This window comes from Myotis lucifugus, unplaced genomic scaffold (genome assembly GCF_000147115.1).
Source record: "Myotis lucifugus unplaced genomic scaffold, Myoluc2.0 scaffold_151, whole genome shotgun sequence".
Taxonomy (NCBI): Eukaryota; Metazoa; Chordata; class Mammalia; order Chiroptera; family Vespertilionidae; genus Myotis; species Myotis lucifugus.
In genome coordinates this window covers 2,564,774-2,582,958 of record NW_005871199.1, presented here as the reverse complement: position 1 = coordinate 2,582,958, position 18,185 = coordinate 2,564,774, and the positions used below count along the sequence as shown (strand labels likewise).

Genomic DNA, 18,185 nt, shown 5'->3' with positions numbered 1-18,185 from the left:
TGTAAGGAGATCATCTTCACAAGGTAGTCCCTTAATTCCCAAGAGGCAAGCCACAAACAAGCTCTAAATCCCAAATCAGAACTGCCCATGGAGCCCGGATGCAGTTCATTGCAGAGGTGACAAGCCATCCGGTTCAGCCATCCACGGAGCCTAGCACTGTGGCAGGACACACATGGGGATCAGAAGGGAAGTCAAGGTCTCACCCTCAGAGAATTCATCCTCTGATTCACAAGTAAAAATGTTACATAGGAAACAGCCAAAAGTACTAAAAGACTACACGAAATACAAGCTTAAACTCCCATTATACCAGGGGCACAGGAGCTAGAGAAAGCCACCCCATTTAAAAGACACCGTCCTGTAAATGGCAGAGCAGAGCTTGTAGGAGACAGATGAATTAAGGGACTGTCTTTTCCCTCATTGAACTCAAAATCTACTGAGACAAACGTGTACGCAGCCATCTACAGAACACCAACGAGAACATTACAGAGCCCGTGAAAGGCTGCAGCGTTAGGGAGGGGACAGAGAAGAGAGAGGAGAGTTCTATGAGGAAAACTTGGAAATGTTTTTATAGAAAAGGTGAGTGTTCAAAATGGATAGGATTTTGATAGATATAAATAGGAAGGAGGGCTCCAGGGGGAAGAAGCAGTGTGCATAAAAGTAGAAGGAGCAGTGCAGGGTTTAGTTAGAGAACACTGAGAAGTCCATTGCGGTGGGGAGAAGTGAGGCCACTGGAAACCTCAAAGGTCTACTTGCTGTGGAGCACCTTGAAGAGCCTGCTAAGAACTTTGAGCTTGTTTCTCATGGAAAAATGATAACCCTTCTTGAGAAGAGAAAATTAGTCTAGGGATATAGTGTGAAATAAATTAGAAAGGAAGATTGGAGGCAGAGAGACAAGTTGATAGCTGCACGCAGTCCTAGCAAACAGTTATGGGTCTCTCTCCCGGGCTGTAGCAGCAGTGAAGGGGGGAAAAGGAGGAGGGGAGAGAGACAAGAAACGGGTTAGTACAGAATCTGAGAGCGCCCAGGGAGCTCAGACTTGCAGAGGTGGGAAACCATCCCATTCAGCCAGTCATCACTTCAAACCCCTCCTTTTTTTCTAGATAAGGAAGGAAACTGAGTCCCAAAGTAGAAACGTCTTCTCCAAGGTCACAGTGAAAGTTGGAGCTGGGCCCTGGTGAGAACCCAGGGCTTCCAGTTCTCAGTCCTCAGGCTCTCTGGGCACCAAGGTGAAGGGCAGAAGCTGCAGGAGATCTGACTGCTTTTGAAAGGGGAACAGGTGACTGAGCACTGACATCCACAGATCCCGATTCCCAGGGTCACCTCTTCCCTTCCTGACAGAGTTTCTCTGGAGGTGGAAGGGAGGGGGCAGGGAGCTGTAAACACTGATGGGCACTCCAAATGAATTGCTAATAACTCGTAAAATATTATTGAAACTTCACAGATTACTAAGCATATTTGTTTACCTTCCCCACCCCATTTCCTCCACTCCCACTTTACCTCAGAACACATTCATTCATTTGGTCAACAAACCTTCACAGGTGCCTACTATTGTGGGATCTTTGGTGGCCTCTGGGTGGCAAGGTTGTGCAAGACCAGGAAGACGCAGAACCACAGCAGTAACTGACATGCCTTGTCTCTGCCGAGGTTCAGCCTGTTGGCATCTTCAAGCCAAGGCCTTTAAACCAACCATCCCTCTCCAGAAAGTTTCTTAAAAACAACGCAACTGTGTGTGTGGCAGGTCCTCAAAAACTTAAACAGAGTAATCATGTAACCCAGCAACTCCACTCCTGTGTGCATGTCCACGAGAACTGAAAACATATGTCCACACAAAAACTTTTACACAAATGTTCAGAGTAGCATTATTCACTGTAGTCAACAGGTGGCAACTAAGTGCCTATCAGTGGCTGAGTGAATAAACAATGGAATATCATTTTGCCTTAAAAAGAAATGAAGTACTGATACATGTTGTAACATGGATGAACCCTGGAAACACACTATGCTAAAAAAAAAAAAAAAAAAAGCCAGACAATAAAGGTCACATATGTATGACCCGTTTATATGAAATTTCCAGAACAGGCAAATCTGTCAGGACAGAAAGTAGATTAATGATTGCTATGGGATGGAAGAGGGCACAGGGTTTCCTGGGGGCTAAGGGGAGTGTTCTTAAACTAGATTTCAGTGATGGTTGTGCAATAGTAAAAAAAAAAAACATTGAATTGTACACTTTAAATGGGTAGATTGTAAGGTATGTCAGTTATATTTCAATAAAGCTCTTTAACAAAAAGAAACCTCAGAAACCTGGCCTGACTGATCCAAATTCTGCTACATGTGGCCAACTTTGAAGACATCTGTTTTGGTCTGGAGCAATATTAACCAGGTTCTAGGAATTACCTAAAATCCCACGGTCTGTGCTCAGCAATGACTTTTGACAATTTCTGGTTCATTTCATTGAAGGAGGGAGGGGAGACTATGGCCTGAGACATTGGGAGCGGAGGGGTGATGGGGTCTTACAGCCCAAAACAAAAGAAATAGAAGAAATGGCTGAGCTACAAGCTGGCAACGAGGAGCCCAGCTCCAGATGAAAACCTGTGCGCTAGACCCCAGGAACCCTAGACTTCCTTTCTTGGACTGAGACACATTTTCTGACAAGGTTAAAATATCGCTGAGGCCAGTGTTACCTTCAAAAACCACTGACTCTCACAGATATCATTAAAGAAAAATGGCCTGTAATTAACAGGAGGGTAATTTATCTGCAAGGACAGATTTTAAAATGAGAACTTATTTTGTAGATGATAATAAATGACCTTTCAATATCAACAAATCTCAAAGAGTTTTATGTCTATTAATTAGGCCCACTCCTCTCCAGGGCAAGGTGGTCATTTGCTCCATCTGTAGTTTATCTACCTGCTTCATGCCAGAGGGCTGAGCAGGAGTGGAGAGCCTGCCCGGGTTACACAGGGCCTCCCTTATACTGTCTGGTCTCCCCAAACAGATTACAAACACTCAGCCATCCTCTGGTTCCTATGGGTTTCCTCTCACCAAATAGCCACCCAACATCTCCACAGAAGGAAAAGGAAATCTAAGAATTCCATGATCATTATCCTTAATCAAAATTTGACAGGGTGACTCCCTGAAAACTCCATTAGGTAAAATAGTACCTGCCATACCCACTGGGCACATCTGCACCCAAGGAAAGTGGACAGCAAAGGCTTGCAAGAATCAAGAACCAAAGAAATGGGCAATAAGAGGACGTCTTCAATCACATTCTATCCATTGTAAAAACAGAAGGGTACATTTTCTACATTGGTTGCTTTTCTTGTTTTTCATATTTATATATATAAAAGCCTAAGCGACCAGCCAACCAGCCGGTATCTATGATGCGCACTGACCACCAGGGGGCAGACGCTCGAAGCAGGAGCTGCTGAGCAACAGCAACTTTTCAGAGTGCCCTCTCCCACTCCAGGACCCTCGGGGGATGTAGGACTGCTGGTTTCGGCCTGATCCCCATAGGCCAGGCTGAGGGACCCCACTGGTACACGAATCCATGTACTGGGCCTATAGTATAAATACAAGCATCTGTCTGGTCTCCCCAAATAGATTATAAGCACCTTCAGTATTGGAACCATTTAGATACTGGAGAAGCACAGGAAAATAATAAATATTTGACAGCTTATGCACTGGGAGGTTCTTATTTCAAGGCTGGATTCCTTTACTGACTGTCATTAGGAAATTATTTCGTTCTTACTCATGTCAGCCTTTGTGAAAAGCTATTTCTCTCATTGGGAAGTGGGCGATCACCAGTCCTGTTCCAAAGGGGATGGTGTAACATAGGGGTTGCAAACAAGGGCTTTGGAATCAGGAAGTTGTGGATTCAAACCCCAGCTCAGCTGTGCCAAGTTGCATGACCTTGAGCAAGCTACTTATCTTTCTCTAAATCTCCATTTCCTTGTTAGAAAACTGATGACAATATTGCCTGCCTCCCGAAGTTGTTGTGGGAATTAAACAAGATAACATAGTATGTAAAATGCTTAACGCACAGCCTACCCTACATAGTAAGATCAATAAATTGTAGCTTAAAAACATCTAGCCTTTGTGACCACAAAGCTGCATTCTAACATGAATGCAAATAAAAGCCGCAAAACACAGCCCAGGGCTTCAAAATGCTACATAACAGGACACCCATTATTGTCCTCCTGTTCCCCACAGAGGAAGACTCAGAAGCACAAAGTTATGAGGCCTTTATCAAATTCATGAATAGAGCAGTTATAATATATCCTCAAAAGCTCCTGCTGACGTAAGATTGGAATTCCAGAATCTTAGCATGTTAATGCCAAAATAAAAATAAAAAAGCTTCGCCTAGCCAGCATGGCTCAGTGGTTGAGCGTCAACCTATGAACCAGAAATTCCTGGTCAGGGTACATGCAGTCTCGATCCCCAGTGTGGGGCATGCAGGAGGCAGCCGATCAATGATTCTCTCTCATCATTGATGTTTCTATCTCTCTCTCCCTCTCCCTTCCTCTCCGAAATAAAAATTTAAAAAAATATTTTCTTTTTTAAAAAAAGCTTAGAGTTCAGTCCAACCCTCTCCTGTTATAGATGAAGAAACTCAAGGCCAAGAGGCTAAGCAATTGACCCAAAATTATTCAGTATGTTTCATAATTTCTTTAAATATGTATTATTTTTAGCTCCTGGATCCTTCCCTTCTTCCCTCTAATCAGTCCCTCTCAATATCCTAGCAATGAGAGCAGGGTTTGAACTATAGAAAAGGATCCTGTGTAGCCTACCTCCCAGGAGAATGAAAGTCCCTAAGCACAAGGACTGTGCCTTTATCTCAGTGCCTACAGAATGGTGCTCAAAGCGCACAACTCTCCACTGATTAACTGAGCAATACACACAGTTCTCTGCTTGTCCTATAGGAACTTCCTGAGTGTTTAATGAAGGCATATGTAACAGACCCTCCTCCTAAGAACATGATCCTCCTCTGCACTGCAGCATCAGGCAGAGAACTGCCTGCCCTACGAACCTGACGAAACAGCTGCTAGGGAGCCCTGAGAGACGTCCACAGAAAGGAGCCCCCTGCTTCGCTGCTCTCTACCCGCTACCCACCCACCTCGACTCCCCTTATTGGTCCCTGGAGTCACCAACCCTTCTCTTGGTTTTTGGTTCTAATAGATGAAAAGAGGCATAACTAAACAGGTCTCATAGGTCGAGATACAAAAGCAGAAATAGAATCTCAGCATGACCAGCTCTCAGGAGGTATAAACACATCTTAGCAAGGCCTGCCCGTGCTGGGAGACCCCAAACAGCATTGGGTGCAAACTGGCAGGAAGGTGACAAGATCCCAAAGGCAACACCCTGTGCAGTGCCAGTGGGGTGGGGGGTGGTGGGGTGCTGAACCTCAGACCCCATAGAGCCCTCAGGTGTCGCATTTCTTCAGTACAACTCAGCTCTCCTGGTTTCCTAGGCTTAAAGCCTTGGAGTCTCACCTGACTTCTCCCCTTCCCTGCCCCTCATTGAATCTGTCCCCAACCCCATCTTTCTTCTCCTCCATCACCCAGCACCTTCCTATAGTTATGAACTGCTGCATCCACACTCCCCACGTGGCCGTACAAGAGACTCCCAACAGGCCTCCCTGCTCAGACAGGGCTCTTTCCAATTCATCTTATACTCCACAGTCTGGGGTGATCAATTTGTCCCAAGTTGCCCAGAATCCTCCCAGTTTTTGCTCTGAAGGTCTCACCTCCGGGTAGCTCCTCAGTCCCAACTGAGACAGCTGGCCACCTTACTGCAGTCAGATCAAAATCTTCCCCCAAACAATGCTTTTATCGTGTCACTTTCCTGACCAAAATGTTCCCTGTTTCACATTTCTCATTAAAATAAACCCTAAAGCAGACTGCAAGTCTGCCTCAGAGAATAGGCCCGGCTTTAGTCATAACCCTGTCGGACGCCTGGCAATCACTCAGTCTAGCTGGGCTTCAGTTTCCTCATCTGTAAAATTAGGAGGCTAAGACTAGATTTCTTTTTCAGCTGAAAATTTTCTATTTCTATTCTCCTGTACACCCTCTGCTCCAGCCAGACTTACCAACTCACTCTAATCCAAACACACCCTGTAAATTCTCACCTTTGTCTCTTTGGTCTTTCCCTTCTCCCCACCAGAATTTCTCTTCTTTCCTTTCTGCCACCTGAATCCTTCAGGGATCAACACAAATCTCACCTTCTATGGGAAGTCTGGGCCCAGCCCCTGGGTATGTATGAACACTCCATACATACCCAGGTTTTCCAACACTCAACACTCCTCGTGTTCTGTCCCTGTCATTCAAAATCTTTCTTCTACATAAAGCTTCTTTACTCCAACTGGATTAAATCTCCCTGCACTTTTGTGATTCCCTTGCAGAATCCCAAGCACTACTAACTGGTTGATGGGTAGCTACATAGAAAAAAGTATAACCAGAAACAAAAATAGAAAGTACAGCAAATCTAGAATTTTTTGCATTTTACACAAAATTCCCAAACGCTTTCCTAACCAATAATTCACTTACTCCACCAAGACTTACTTTGACTCTCCTATGCTTAAGACACTGGTGCATGTCACAGGTGCAGAGGTAGAGAATGACTGGAGGCCCAGGTCTCTGACCGCATCTCTACTCACAAATAGCATAAGCTCCCATGTTGTTCCTAAACTCTAACTTTTTAAAAAATATGCATTATTGATTTCAGATAGGATGGGAAAGGGGGAGAGAGATAGAAACATCAATGATGAGAGAGAAGTATTAATCGGCAGCCTCCAGCATGCCCCACACTAGGGCCCACAACCGGGGCATGTGCCCTGATTGGGACCTTCTGGTTCATAGGTTGACGCTCAACCACTGAGCCACTCTGGCCAGGTGCTAAACTCTAACTTTTTCATAAAACCTTAAAAGGTTCAAGTAATGATAGCAACACCATCATCACAGCCCTCCTCCCCCCAATCAGCCATGTGTCTGCAGAGCTGTTAAAAAAATTTTAATTCAAAATAGGTCAATAGATTAAAATACACATACAATACACACAAGCAAGACATTAGCCTAGGACAAATCTCTTCCAAGAACTATAACCTGGCCATATACCCAGAATCTCTAGTCCCTACGTTGACGGATTTTTGTAACATGAACATATTGCTAATCTTCTTTGACTATTGTCCTCCATTAGTCTTGGTGAGTGACACATCTTAAGAATGAACATCTCTGTCTTTTCGGACCCCCACAGCACGCATGCACACGCATACTCCCCTAATTAAATGGGGCTGGGACTTGAACCGTGTCACCTAATCTAATGACAAACAAGTTCATGAGCAAGTGGGGGAAGTAAATAAACTAAACGGTTTGTAGAGGGAGAGGCCAAGCTGGGCTGAGCTGGGCTGGGTCCAGGGTGATTCAGGCTCTGCCACAGAATGGGTGTCTCCTACGATGGCCTCGTAGGACAATTAAAACCCCTATAAATAGGATGGGTTTTCAGGCCTCCAATATCCTCTTCAGCTTCTCAATCTTCTGCTCATTCCTCCTTACACAGGTAAGACATGCATGGGGAGCAATGGCAATATCCATGAGGCTCTTGATGGTGGCTGTGATGTGCTGGGCTGGAGAGGTCTGAGACTACTCTCTGAGGGTGATAGCCGTGGGTACGCTCCTGCTTCATTTTCTTAGCTCTGTCTGAGAATATGATCATAGCTAGGATTGCCTACTTCTGAGGCTATAAAAATATACGCTTTTTTAATAGTGTGTCCTAGGTATTCCAAAATCAAGGGCTAGAACTATTGGTGGTTTGCTAGTCTCCCCTAGTGGAGCACTTGCCTTTTGTGCAAGTTAGGCAAGACCCAAGAGTTTAGAGCTCATCATGGGCCACATAATATTCAAGTCTCATTGTAATGAATCGACACTAGGGACTCAGTCCCATGCAATTTGTTATTTGCCACTTGTCCGTACAGGCAGCGTTGCATGCTATTGGAAGTCCAATGTGCTTTGCAGTTAGGGTTTCTGTTTGGAGGCCTATAAGCCCAGTAACTGGGATTTTCACAACGTAAGGAGAAATAGCTTTGAGATCCAGATCCCCAAAGACCCTCTGCCTCTTAGCATGGCCAATGTGAACTTCTCTGATTGTATCAGGCTTCCCATCATCTATGCAGTTAATTTGGCTTGCTATTTCATGTAGCAGTTTTGTATTCACTGATTCTATTTTATAATCATATCCAAAGTGATCATCCAGGCCAGAAGCACTTACTGGAATTTAGTCTCCCAGAAAGTTTCCTTGGCCATGGCGAGAGACCTCTAGCCTTCTTCCCCACTTGAGCAAGGCTCATTAGAAGACTGCGGCCTGCAGTGGGGTCAATGTAGTGCCCCGTTCAGCACGCTAGTCATTGGTGGAAAATTATGCTTCATGACACGGGCTTTGGTCCTGCCTTATAGCTTCCTAACCATCTTTCCCTTTTGTTCTAATATGAGAATTTCAATTAAGCAAGTCCCATCTGGAGTAGAAGATGGGGCATGTAAAACACCTACTGTATTTTTGTTTTTTGTTTTTAGGAAATAGCCATTTTTTTCTAGCAGGGAACCCATAGTCTGCGCCCATCTCCCACTGTGTGATATTTGGAGCCAGACTATGGGTCAAAGGGAGTCAGGGGTGTGGCTAAGGAGAAGCTCTGTCCCTGACCAAGAGGGGCCACTTTCCCTCTGAAAATGCTGTCTCCTGGGCTTCGTCCTAAACACAGACAAAATCTTGTTTCTTCTTTTAGGTTTACCTGTCTTTTCCAAAATGGCTCCACTCCTGAACAGCATACTCACCGTGATCAAGGTGTTCCAGAAATATGCTAAAGAGGACGGGGACTGTGCTCTGCTGTGCAAGAAGGAATTGAAGCAGCTGCTCTTGGCTGAGTTTGGAAACATCCTCCGGGTAAGATGCATAGAGTCTGGATCCCATGGAGTCAAGTGTGTGTGACTCTGAAACCTGCATCTAGGGCTTAGTTTTTGTTTTCTTTGGTCATGCTCCACCCTGGAACTAAGAGAGTTACAGGTAGCTCCTTAATAGCTTGCTCCCAGCACACAGACATGTGTGCACGGGCATGCTCAGACACACACACACACACATACACACACACACACACACACACACACACACACACATCTCCTTGTATCTGAGCTCGAACAGGAGGAAGTAGAACTTTGAACTGGAAATCATTTCTCAGAAGAAATCTACATTAATGTGTTAGTTTCTATATTTTAATGCTGTCCACACATTTTCTCATTCATTCATTCAATAAAGAATCATTAAGCACCTACTCCACACCAGCGCCATACTAGCCACTGAGGATACAAACATAGATAAAGCCAGCTTTTACTCCCTCCAGGAGCTCACACTGTGGTTGGAAAAATGTTGATAAACAAACAACTATCAGGTGATGGGGTGGGACAGCTTCCCCAAATTCATTATGAAGGGAGCTGATTTTAAATAAGTATATCTCTACTCCCCATAGTCCTGCTCCCTCCAATGAGTCAGGAAGGGATGAGGTTCTAAGAACCAGCTGATCAAAGATGAGAACCAAGGTAGCCTACGCCACTTCAAATTAATGGCTTCTCACACAAGGGAGGCTCATTCAAACTAAATGGACTGGGGCATGAACCTAGGCACGTATCTTAGTGTCCACAGGAAAACATCTGATTTTTCTCTTTGTTTTTCTTCCCACAGAGACCAAATGACCCAGAGACTGTGGAAACCATCCTGAACCTCTTGGATAAAGACAGAAATGGACATGTTGATTTTCGTGAATATCTCTTGCTGGTGTTCCAGTTGGTCCAAGCTTGCTATAATAAGGAAGAAAATAAGGCATGTGGAGATAGAACCTCCCAGCAAGAAGGGGAGCAGGAGGGAACACAAGACCATAGCTTTCCAGGAAATACAGGCAGACAACATAGGCAGAGGCATGAGGAAGAAAGGCAGGACTCCCACCACCGTCAGTCTGAGAGACAAGATAGGGACTCCCACTATGGTCAGTCTGAGAAACAGAGTCAGGACTCCCACCATGGTCAGTCTGAGAGGCAGGGTCAGGACTCCCACCATGGCCAGTCTGAGAGGCAGGGTCAGGACTCCCACCATGGTCAGTCTGAGAGACAGGGTCAGGACTCCCACCATGGCCAGTCTGAGAGACAGGGTCAGGTCTCCCACCATGGCCAGTCTGAGAGACAGGGTCAGGACTCCCACAATGGCCAGTCTGAGAGACAGGGTCAGGACTCCCACCATGGTCAGTCTGAGAGACAGGGTCAGGACTCCCACCATGGCCAGTCTGAGAGACAGGGTCAGGACTCCCACCATGGCCAGTCTGAGAGACGGGGTCAGGACTCCCACCATGGCCAGTCTGAGAGACGGGGTCAGGACTCCCACCATGGTCAGTCTGAGAGACGGGGTCAGGACTCCCACCATGGTCAGTCTGAGAGACGGGGTCAGGACTCCCACCATGGTCAGTCTGAGAGACAGGGTCAGGACTCCCACCATGGTCAGTCTGAGAGGCGGGGTCAGGACTCCCACCATGGTCAGTCTGAGACACAAGATAGGAACTCCTGCTATAGTCGGTCTGAGAGGCAAGGTCAGGACTTCAGCTCTGATCAAAGACTGAATCATAAATCTAGCAGTGACCAGACTAAAAGAGAAGGATATTTATTTGCTTTAACTCAGTATGAGACACAAGTTCAGGATTCTCATGATGGCTGGTCTGAAGGGCTTAGACAACAACAAAGCCAGCCTAGAATACTTAGAGAGGATTCATGCTGTAGCGGAAGAAACCAACAGGAATCAGGCTCTTATTATGGGCATTCTGCAAGGCTGGGTGAGGAATCAGGCTATCATCAGAGAGACAGGCAAGAATTTGATTCTCAATATGGCCAGACATACAGACAAGGCCAGCATTCCCACTATGGACAGGCAGACAGACAAGGCCAGAGTTCCCACTATGGACAGGCAGACAGACAAGGCCAGAGTTCCCACTATGGTCAGGCAGACAGACAAGGCCAGAGTTCTCACTATGGTCAGGCAGACAGACAAGGCCAGAGTTCCCACTATGGTCAGGCAGGCAAACAAGGCCAGAGTTCTCACTATGGTCAGGCAGACAGACAAGGCCAGAGTTCCCACTATGGTCAGGCAGGCAAACAAGGCCAGAGTTCTCACTATGGACAGACAGACAGACAAGGCCAGAGTTCCCACTATGGACAGGCAGACAGACAAGGCCAGAGTTCCCACTATGGACAGGCAGACAGACAAGGCCAGAGTTCCCACTATGGACAGGCAGACAGACAAGGCCAGAGTTCCCACTATGATCAGGCAGGCAGACAAGGCCAGAGTTCCCACTATGGACAGACAGACAGACAAGGCCAGAGTTCCCACTATGGTCAGGCAGACAGACAAGGCCAGAGTTCCCACTATGGTCAGGCAGACAGACAAGGCCAGAGTTCCCACTATGGTCAAGCAGACAGGCAAGGCCAGAGTTCTCACTATGGTCAGGCAGACAGACAAGGCCAGAGTTCTCACTATGGACAGACAGACAGACAAGACCAGAGTTCCCACTATGGTCAGGCAGACAGACAAGGCCAGAGTTCCCACTATGGTCAGGCAGACAGGCAAGGCCAGGGTTCCCACTATGGTCAGGCAGACAGACAAGGCCAGAGTTCCCACTATGGACAGGCAGACAGGCAAGGCTTGAGTTCTCAATGCAGTCAGTCAGAACCTGGGGAAACTGGGCAAAATAGGTGCTTCCAAGGGAATGAGCGAACAAGCAGAGGCTCATATGTTGAGCAATCAGGAAGTTCAGGAAGACCCAGTCAACAGACTCAAGGACAAAAAGTGAACCAAAATCAGGGACAGAGATTTCAGCCTAGGCTAGAGGAGCGGAACAGTCACCAGGCATGGGAGCCTGAGGAGGATTGCCAACACCACCAACACAAACTCGTAGCACAAATTCAGCAAGAAAGGCCACACTCTCACAAAGGGAGTGATAGGCAGGGTCACAGAGAGGCCCAGACCAAGGAGAGTCATGGTGAGAGACAGAGCCACCAGGTAGAGGAAGAGAAGGGTCACCAAATCAGGGGTAGACATGGTCATGAGGGTCAGGAAACTCCATGTGAGACACGGGACAGGCAAACCCACGAAGAGGAACAAAGCCATCAGACACGGGGCAGGAAAACCCATGAAGATGAGCAGAACCACCAGAGACAAGACAGGCAACCTCATGAAGAAGATCAAAACTGTCAGCAAACCCATGAGAAGAAAGAGAAATATCAAGGGTCCCAGGATCGACAATCCCATGGAACCCAACGAGGCAGTGCTAACAGAGAAAAATTCCACATGAATGAGGATGACCAGAGCCAAGGCTCCCAGGGAAGACACAGTGACCTGGCCTTCCATCCAACCCAGAGCAGGGGGAGGCCCCAAAGAAGAGAAGAGGGTGGAAGTCACCCTACCAAGGCAGCGATTGCTCCCAACCCTCTCTATGACTATCTACAAGAGCAGAGAGAGCATTGGCACTAGGCCTTATTGCACAACAGAGCTACTGCCAAAGAAGAAATCTACAGATCAAGTTCATATTTACTTCTGTTTAAGAGATTGAAAATGTATGTCTTCCTTCTGTCCTCTACTTTCTATCTACTTGTAAGGATGCTTTTGAGGATTAGCATTTACTTTTAGGGCATGTCAGTTCTTTGAGCAGCAAATCCAGGGTGTTCTGGCAGGGTGAAATCTGAGTGGTAAATTGGGTGAAATAATCAGATCCCAATTTTGATTAGCTTGGGGATTTAAATCATTTCCTGGTTTGCCCTCCATGTACATAGGGCATGGTTGGGTCACTGAAAGGTCGAAACTTCTCCCAAAATTCAGAAACAGGAAAGGTATTCAGAAGATACCTATCACAAACTAAGAAGAGGCTATCTGGGCTTCAGTGAGCTTTGGCTCCTGTGGGTGAAACATCAGGAATTTCAAGCCTCATAGTCTACACTTAAATGAAACACAGTGAGAGGCTGCTAGGAGAGTCAGAGACCACAGAGGACATCTCTGATTCACAACTCCAGCGCCCAGGCTCCTACCCTTCATCAGAGGAACTGTCCTGGCTCCTAGCACTAAAGCTGACTAGACTGGTTTTAGCTCAATGTCTTTCTAGTTTCTGATCATATTAAATAGAGAGGAAGCAAATGTCATCAGTTTTCAGATCCTAATGAACCAAAATTGTTGACCCAAAGATACTGGGGCCTGAAAACCCTTCAGAAGAAAATCTATGGAATTGTATTTAAATGCCCAATAAATAATTGGTGAGCAATGACCTTGATGACTCTTTTTTCTTCTTCACTGTGGGGCTATGCTATCTTCACTTGTGGGTCATTTTCCAAGAACAAGGCATAATTTCTTGACTTCTAAGATCACTTTGTTCTTTGAGTTCCTATAAAAATCAATAGGAAACAAAGAAAAAGGAGTCAAAAGCAACTTATCTAGATATCATTTACAGCTCCTTCCCCTGCAGAGAAGTCAAATTTGACTCTTCCCCCTCATTCACTTACACATTCAAATGATCATTAAGTCATGCCAATTCTGTATCCTCCATACCTCTTGAATCTCTTCCCATTTCTCCATTTCCACTGCCTTAATCTCCCTTCTCTTCAGTGACTCAAAGTGACTTGAGAATAAAGTTAACACATCAGCTCTAAGGTCAAAAGCCAATGACCAGAAAGGGGGGAGTCCACCCTCAAGAAGGGTGTGAAAGGAGGGAGGGGAGCGTCCTAATGGGACACAGGCTGACCAGAAGTGGTCTCTGCAGCGGGGGGGGGGGGGGGAGCAGCTCTCTGAATCTGAGCCACAGAACAACATTCCAAATTTCCTCAACTGGAAAGTCCAAACAGAAGGCCATTACTCTTAAATGCTGTCTCTATTCCCAAACTCTGAGAAACATACTATGAGGCTAATTCACAGTGCTTCCTCCAAATATATCTAAGTCAAAAAGACATCATTTCCTTACAGATAACTGATCTTTATTTCACTGCAGCCCAACTTCCTTCCCCTTGGGAATCACTCCTCAGGTGCCTTCTCCTCTTTTCTAACCACAGGTAATCTTATCCAGTCCTGTGACTTTAACTATCATCACTATTTCTAAGATTCTCAAATCTTCATCTCCAACCCTACCTCTTTCCTGAACTCCAGACTCATGTATCTAATTATCTACTTGGCATTTCATTTGGACATGAAATAATATCTCAATCTTAGCCTTCTCAAACAGAGCTCTTGACTTAACCTGTTTCTCCCTCAATTTCCTCCATTTCAGTAAGCTAGTAGCATCATCCACATTGCTCAATCAAAAACCTAGGAGATATTCTTTATTGTAATCATTCTCTCCCCCAAAACAAACTCATTAGCAAGACCACTTGTTTCTATTAAAATACAGGATAGCTCAACTCCATCATTCTTGTCACCTTTGCTCCTATCACCCCCATCACCACATCTCCCTCTTAAATGCAGCAATAGCTTCCTGATGGGACTCTCTACTCCTTTGCAATTTTACACATCATGTCACTTCCCTACGTCCTGATGATATTCCAAGGTTGCAGGTTCAACCCTGGGTCAGGACACATATTTCCCTGCTTAAAATGCTTGGTAGCTTTCCACCATACTGAGTATAAAATTTAACATTCTCCCCAGGGCCTTCCTAGGATGGGGCCCTGCCAGACCTCATCTTGCACCTCTTCTCTTCAGTCACTGTTTACCATCTTGAGGCCTTGAAACAGCTATTTCTTCTGCCTGGAATATTCTTCTCCCTGATCTTTTTGTGGCTAGCTCCTTATTTCATTGAGGTCTCAGCTAAAAAGTCACCTCCTCAAAGAAGCTTCTCTAACATTTAATCTAAGATTATGCCCCAATCACTCTCTCACACATACTCCTCTTCTTGTTTATTGTTCTTAGCATTTTTCATATTTGATATCTTGCTTTTGTTACTTGTTCATTGTCTTCTGCCCCCTACTGGAGCTTAAGGTCCACAACAGCAAGGATTTTGTTTCTCTTGTTTGCCACTATACCCTCTGCATCAAAACTAGTGGCTGCTCTTGGTCTGATGTATTCTGTATCAAGTATCATGAATGTGATAAAATACCCCAAGGCTTAATATGAATGTCTCATAGCATGGCTTGCTGTACAGTTTGGAGTTGGTCCTTAGTGTAGAAATTTATGGCATCTGACCCTTGAAAGGCCAGTTCCAAACTTACCTCCTTTAATCCTCCCTCAGTGCTCTGTTGAGCTCCATATGCTCAGATTTCCCAGTGTGCATTCTGCCTTCTGATAGCAGTATAAACAAGTATTCTCCTGTTGCTTCAATTATGTCGTGCATCCTTTCCATAGAAGCGATAAGATCATTAAGAATCTGATGAGTCTCCTATTCCTTTGAGAACCCAGCACAAGTGGATATACAGCCATTATTGTTGGCTAATTTACTGAGACTTACTCAAGCAGTTGGAGCCTAATTTAAATGGAATATTTATTGACTGAATATTTACTGTCAAAATACAATCTCTTATTGCATTTTGCATACAAGAAACTTGTATTTTCGAGAGGAAAGGATGCTAAGAACACAACTAAACATATAGTAACAGTTTAAGAGAGGGAGGGGGGTCAGGAAAGGAGTTCTTGTCCTGGCTCTGCTGTTAATGCCACATATGACTTTATAATTTTTGACCCCTTACTGTGCTCCAGTTTTCTCATCCTTAAAATGAGGAGTTAGCACAATGCAATCTATAATGTCTCCTTCAAGTCATAACGCTATGGTTGTATAACTAAATGTCTAGAATAATCAACCAGGCCGATTTAGCACAGTAAATATTCCAGAGGCTGATAAACACCTTGGAAGCCAACTGGAGAAAAAGATCATATGGAGCTCTAGCGCCATCTACTGATCACTGGATTCCCTGTGTCTTCAGATCCAGAAAATTACAAAGGCTGTTGAGAATGAATGCCTACCATGTGTTTCAAGATCTAGACACCAAGGATATAGCAGTTTTAAAAACATAGACAAAAAACATGGTCCTTGTAGAGTTTACATCCTAATGGAAAGACAAGAGGGAATAAGTAAAATACATATCAGATCATAACAGGTGCTACAGAAAAAAAAAATCAGTGAAGGAGATAAATGCTGAGGGTCACGAAAATGAAATAACGTTGTCAGGGTGGGTCTCCTGAGAAAGTAACATTGGAACAAAGACCCAAAGAAGATAAGGGAAAGAAACCAATGAACATCAAAGAAGAGCATTTCAGGAGAAGGAATAGCACCTGCAAAGGCTCTAAAGCCGTGTACTCAGGAAATAGTAGAGATGAGTGGATACAAATGAGCAAGGGGGTGAGTCACAGGAGACGAGGTCAGAGAGGTCTCTCTGCAGATTCACAGCCATGCGGGGCTTGGTAGGCTTGAGGATTTTGGATTTTCCTCAGAGCAATCTGCAGAGTCATCAGATGGTTTTGCCTCAAGCCTTTTCCATTTACTGCACATACCTATGATTTTTCCCCTATGTGTCTGCAGCCTACAGATCTAGACTAGGTGATACTGATTCAAATGACATAGAAGTGCAGGCCGTCATCGGACACTTGGTCCTGCTCAAAGATCCAGAAGTCCTGTCCCCTGGGAGCAACATCCTTAAGGTTGCTGCACTTGGTTAACCCCGTGAGCCCCCAAAGCTAAAAGGGGGTTCGAAAAGAAACAAAACACAGTTTTAGTCTTCAAAGTTATAATCCCAGTAAATATCAAATTCACACAGACACACACACACACACACACACACACACTCACACACACACTTTGGGATGCTTGCAAAAGCAACCTATGGACCAAATGTAAACTTAATAATACCACCCTATGCCATACCACATGTATAGTTTTTTTATAGTCTCACACACAAATCTTATAGCAACCCTTCAAAGTAGTTATAGCCATGAATACTTTACAGATAAAGAAACTGATGAGCTTTAATAACTTCTCCAACAGGGTCCAGCTAATTAACTTGTACAGAGTCAGAATTTGAACCCAGATCTTCAGAGTCTAAGTCCTGGACTCTTGGCACTGCTCCACAGCAGGGCCATCTTTAGCAAGCAACTACATACATAAGGGGACTACCTAAATAGGAGTAATCAGAATCTCGTCAAAGTAACCAGATATTCTTAGGAGGACAAGCTTTGAGCCAAGTCTTAAATATGGAATGGATGTGGATTGGCATCCTGGAAAAGGGCAGGGTTCCTGGGTATGGGAGTAGTCTGAGTTGAGACACAGATGGGTATCTTATGAAGTTAAATGATGGAAATAGCAAACAGATTAGGTAAGGGACATTTTAGGAAGTGACTGAAGATTATGTAGAGAGGGGTCTCACTCTTTTCTTCTTGACCTCTCCACCCAGAACACCCATAATCCCCTTTCTCTCCAAGTTCTCTTATCATCAGGGAACTTCTTAGGCTCCCTCATGAGTTTCTCCTCCCTTTTTGACAACTTTAATGAGACTTTCCCTATTCTCATTTCTGCCTGCCAAATGCTTGTCTACTTTGGATGCCACTCTATCAATTTGGAGAGTTCTAAAGAATATGGATGCCTGGATCTCATTCCCAACATTCTAATTTTATAGGTCTGTGGTGTGACCAAGCTATGTGGCTTCTTAAATGCAGAATTTAAGAAGTTCCCCCAGGTGGTTCCTAAGGCACAGCCAAGGATGAGAACCACTGTACTACACCTTCTTCCTGCTCAATCTCATCTCCTCTTGAGGTTGCAATCACTTTATTCCTAATGATGGCTTCCAAGTTTCTATCTCCAGCCAGATTTCTCTCCTGAGTTCCAGACCTATATGTACTACTGAATCTTGGACCTCTTTATCTAGGTGTCTCACAGGCATCTCACACTGAAAGTTTTCAAAATGGAACTCCTCCTTTTATGTCCCTCTCCCTGTAAATAGCTTCACTGTCTGTCCAGCTGCTCAAGCCAAAAACCCAGACCTCCTCCTGACTCCTTCCTCTTCCTCACCTTTGATATCCAATACGTCAGCAAACCTTATGGATTTCTGCTTCTTTAAATCTTTCTGATTCAAGTGGTTTTCTCCAGTCCAACTTAAATACACATTAATTCAGGCCTTCGTTTCTCACCTGTTTTACTGCAATGACTACCT

General features: G+C 44.9%; 1 protein-coding gene across 1 annotated transcript; it reads left to right on the top strand.

Moving 5' to 3' along the window:
• Nucleotides 1-8,787: 8,787 nt before the first annotated feature.
• Nucleotides 8,788-12,546, top strand: RPTN (repetin). The gene is made up of 3 exons (XM_023759287.1): nt 8,788-8,925; nt 9,718-10,540; nt 10,925-12,546. Exons 1-3 carry the CDS (start codon nt 8,788-8,790, stop codon nt 12,544-12,546), a joined length of 2,583 nt encoding a protein of 860 aa, XP_023615055.1.
• Nucleotides 12,547-18,185: the final 5,639 nt, after the last annotated feature.

Bases quoted from the DNA above. Each gene is read 5' to 3' on its own strand.
- RPTN (XM_023759287.1), top strand. From the start codon at position 8,788: ATGGCTCCACTCCTGAACAGCATACTCACCGTGATCAAGGTGTTCCAG. The intron at 8,926-9,717 runs GTAAGATGCATA...TTCTTCCCACAG, and splicing joins AGTTTGGAAACATCCTCCGG to AGACCAAATGACCCAGAGAC. The intron at 10,541-10,924 runs GTCAGGACTCCC...CATACAGACAAG, and splicing joins TGGTCAGTCTGAGAGGCGGG to GCCAGCATTCCCACTATGGA.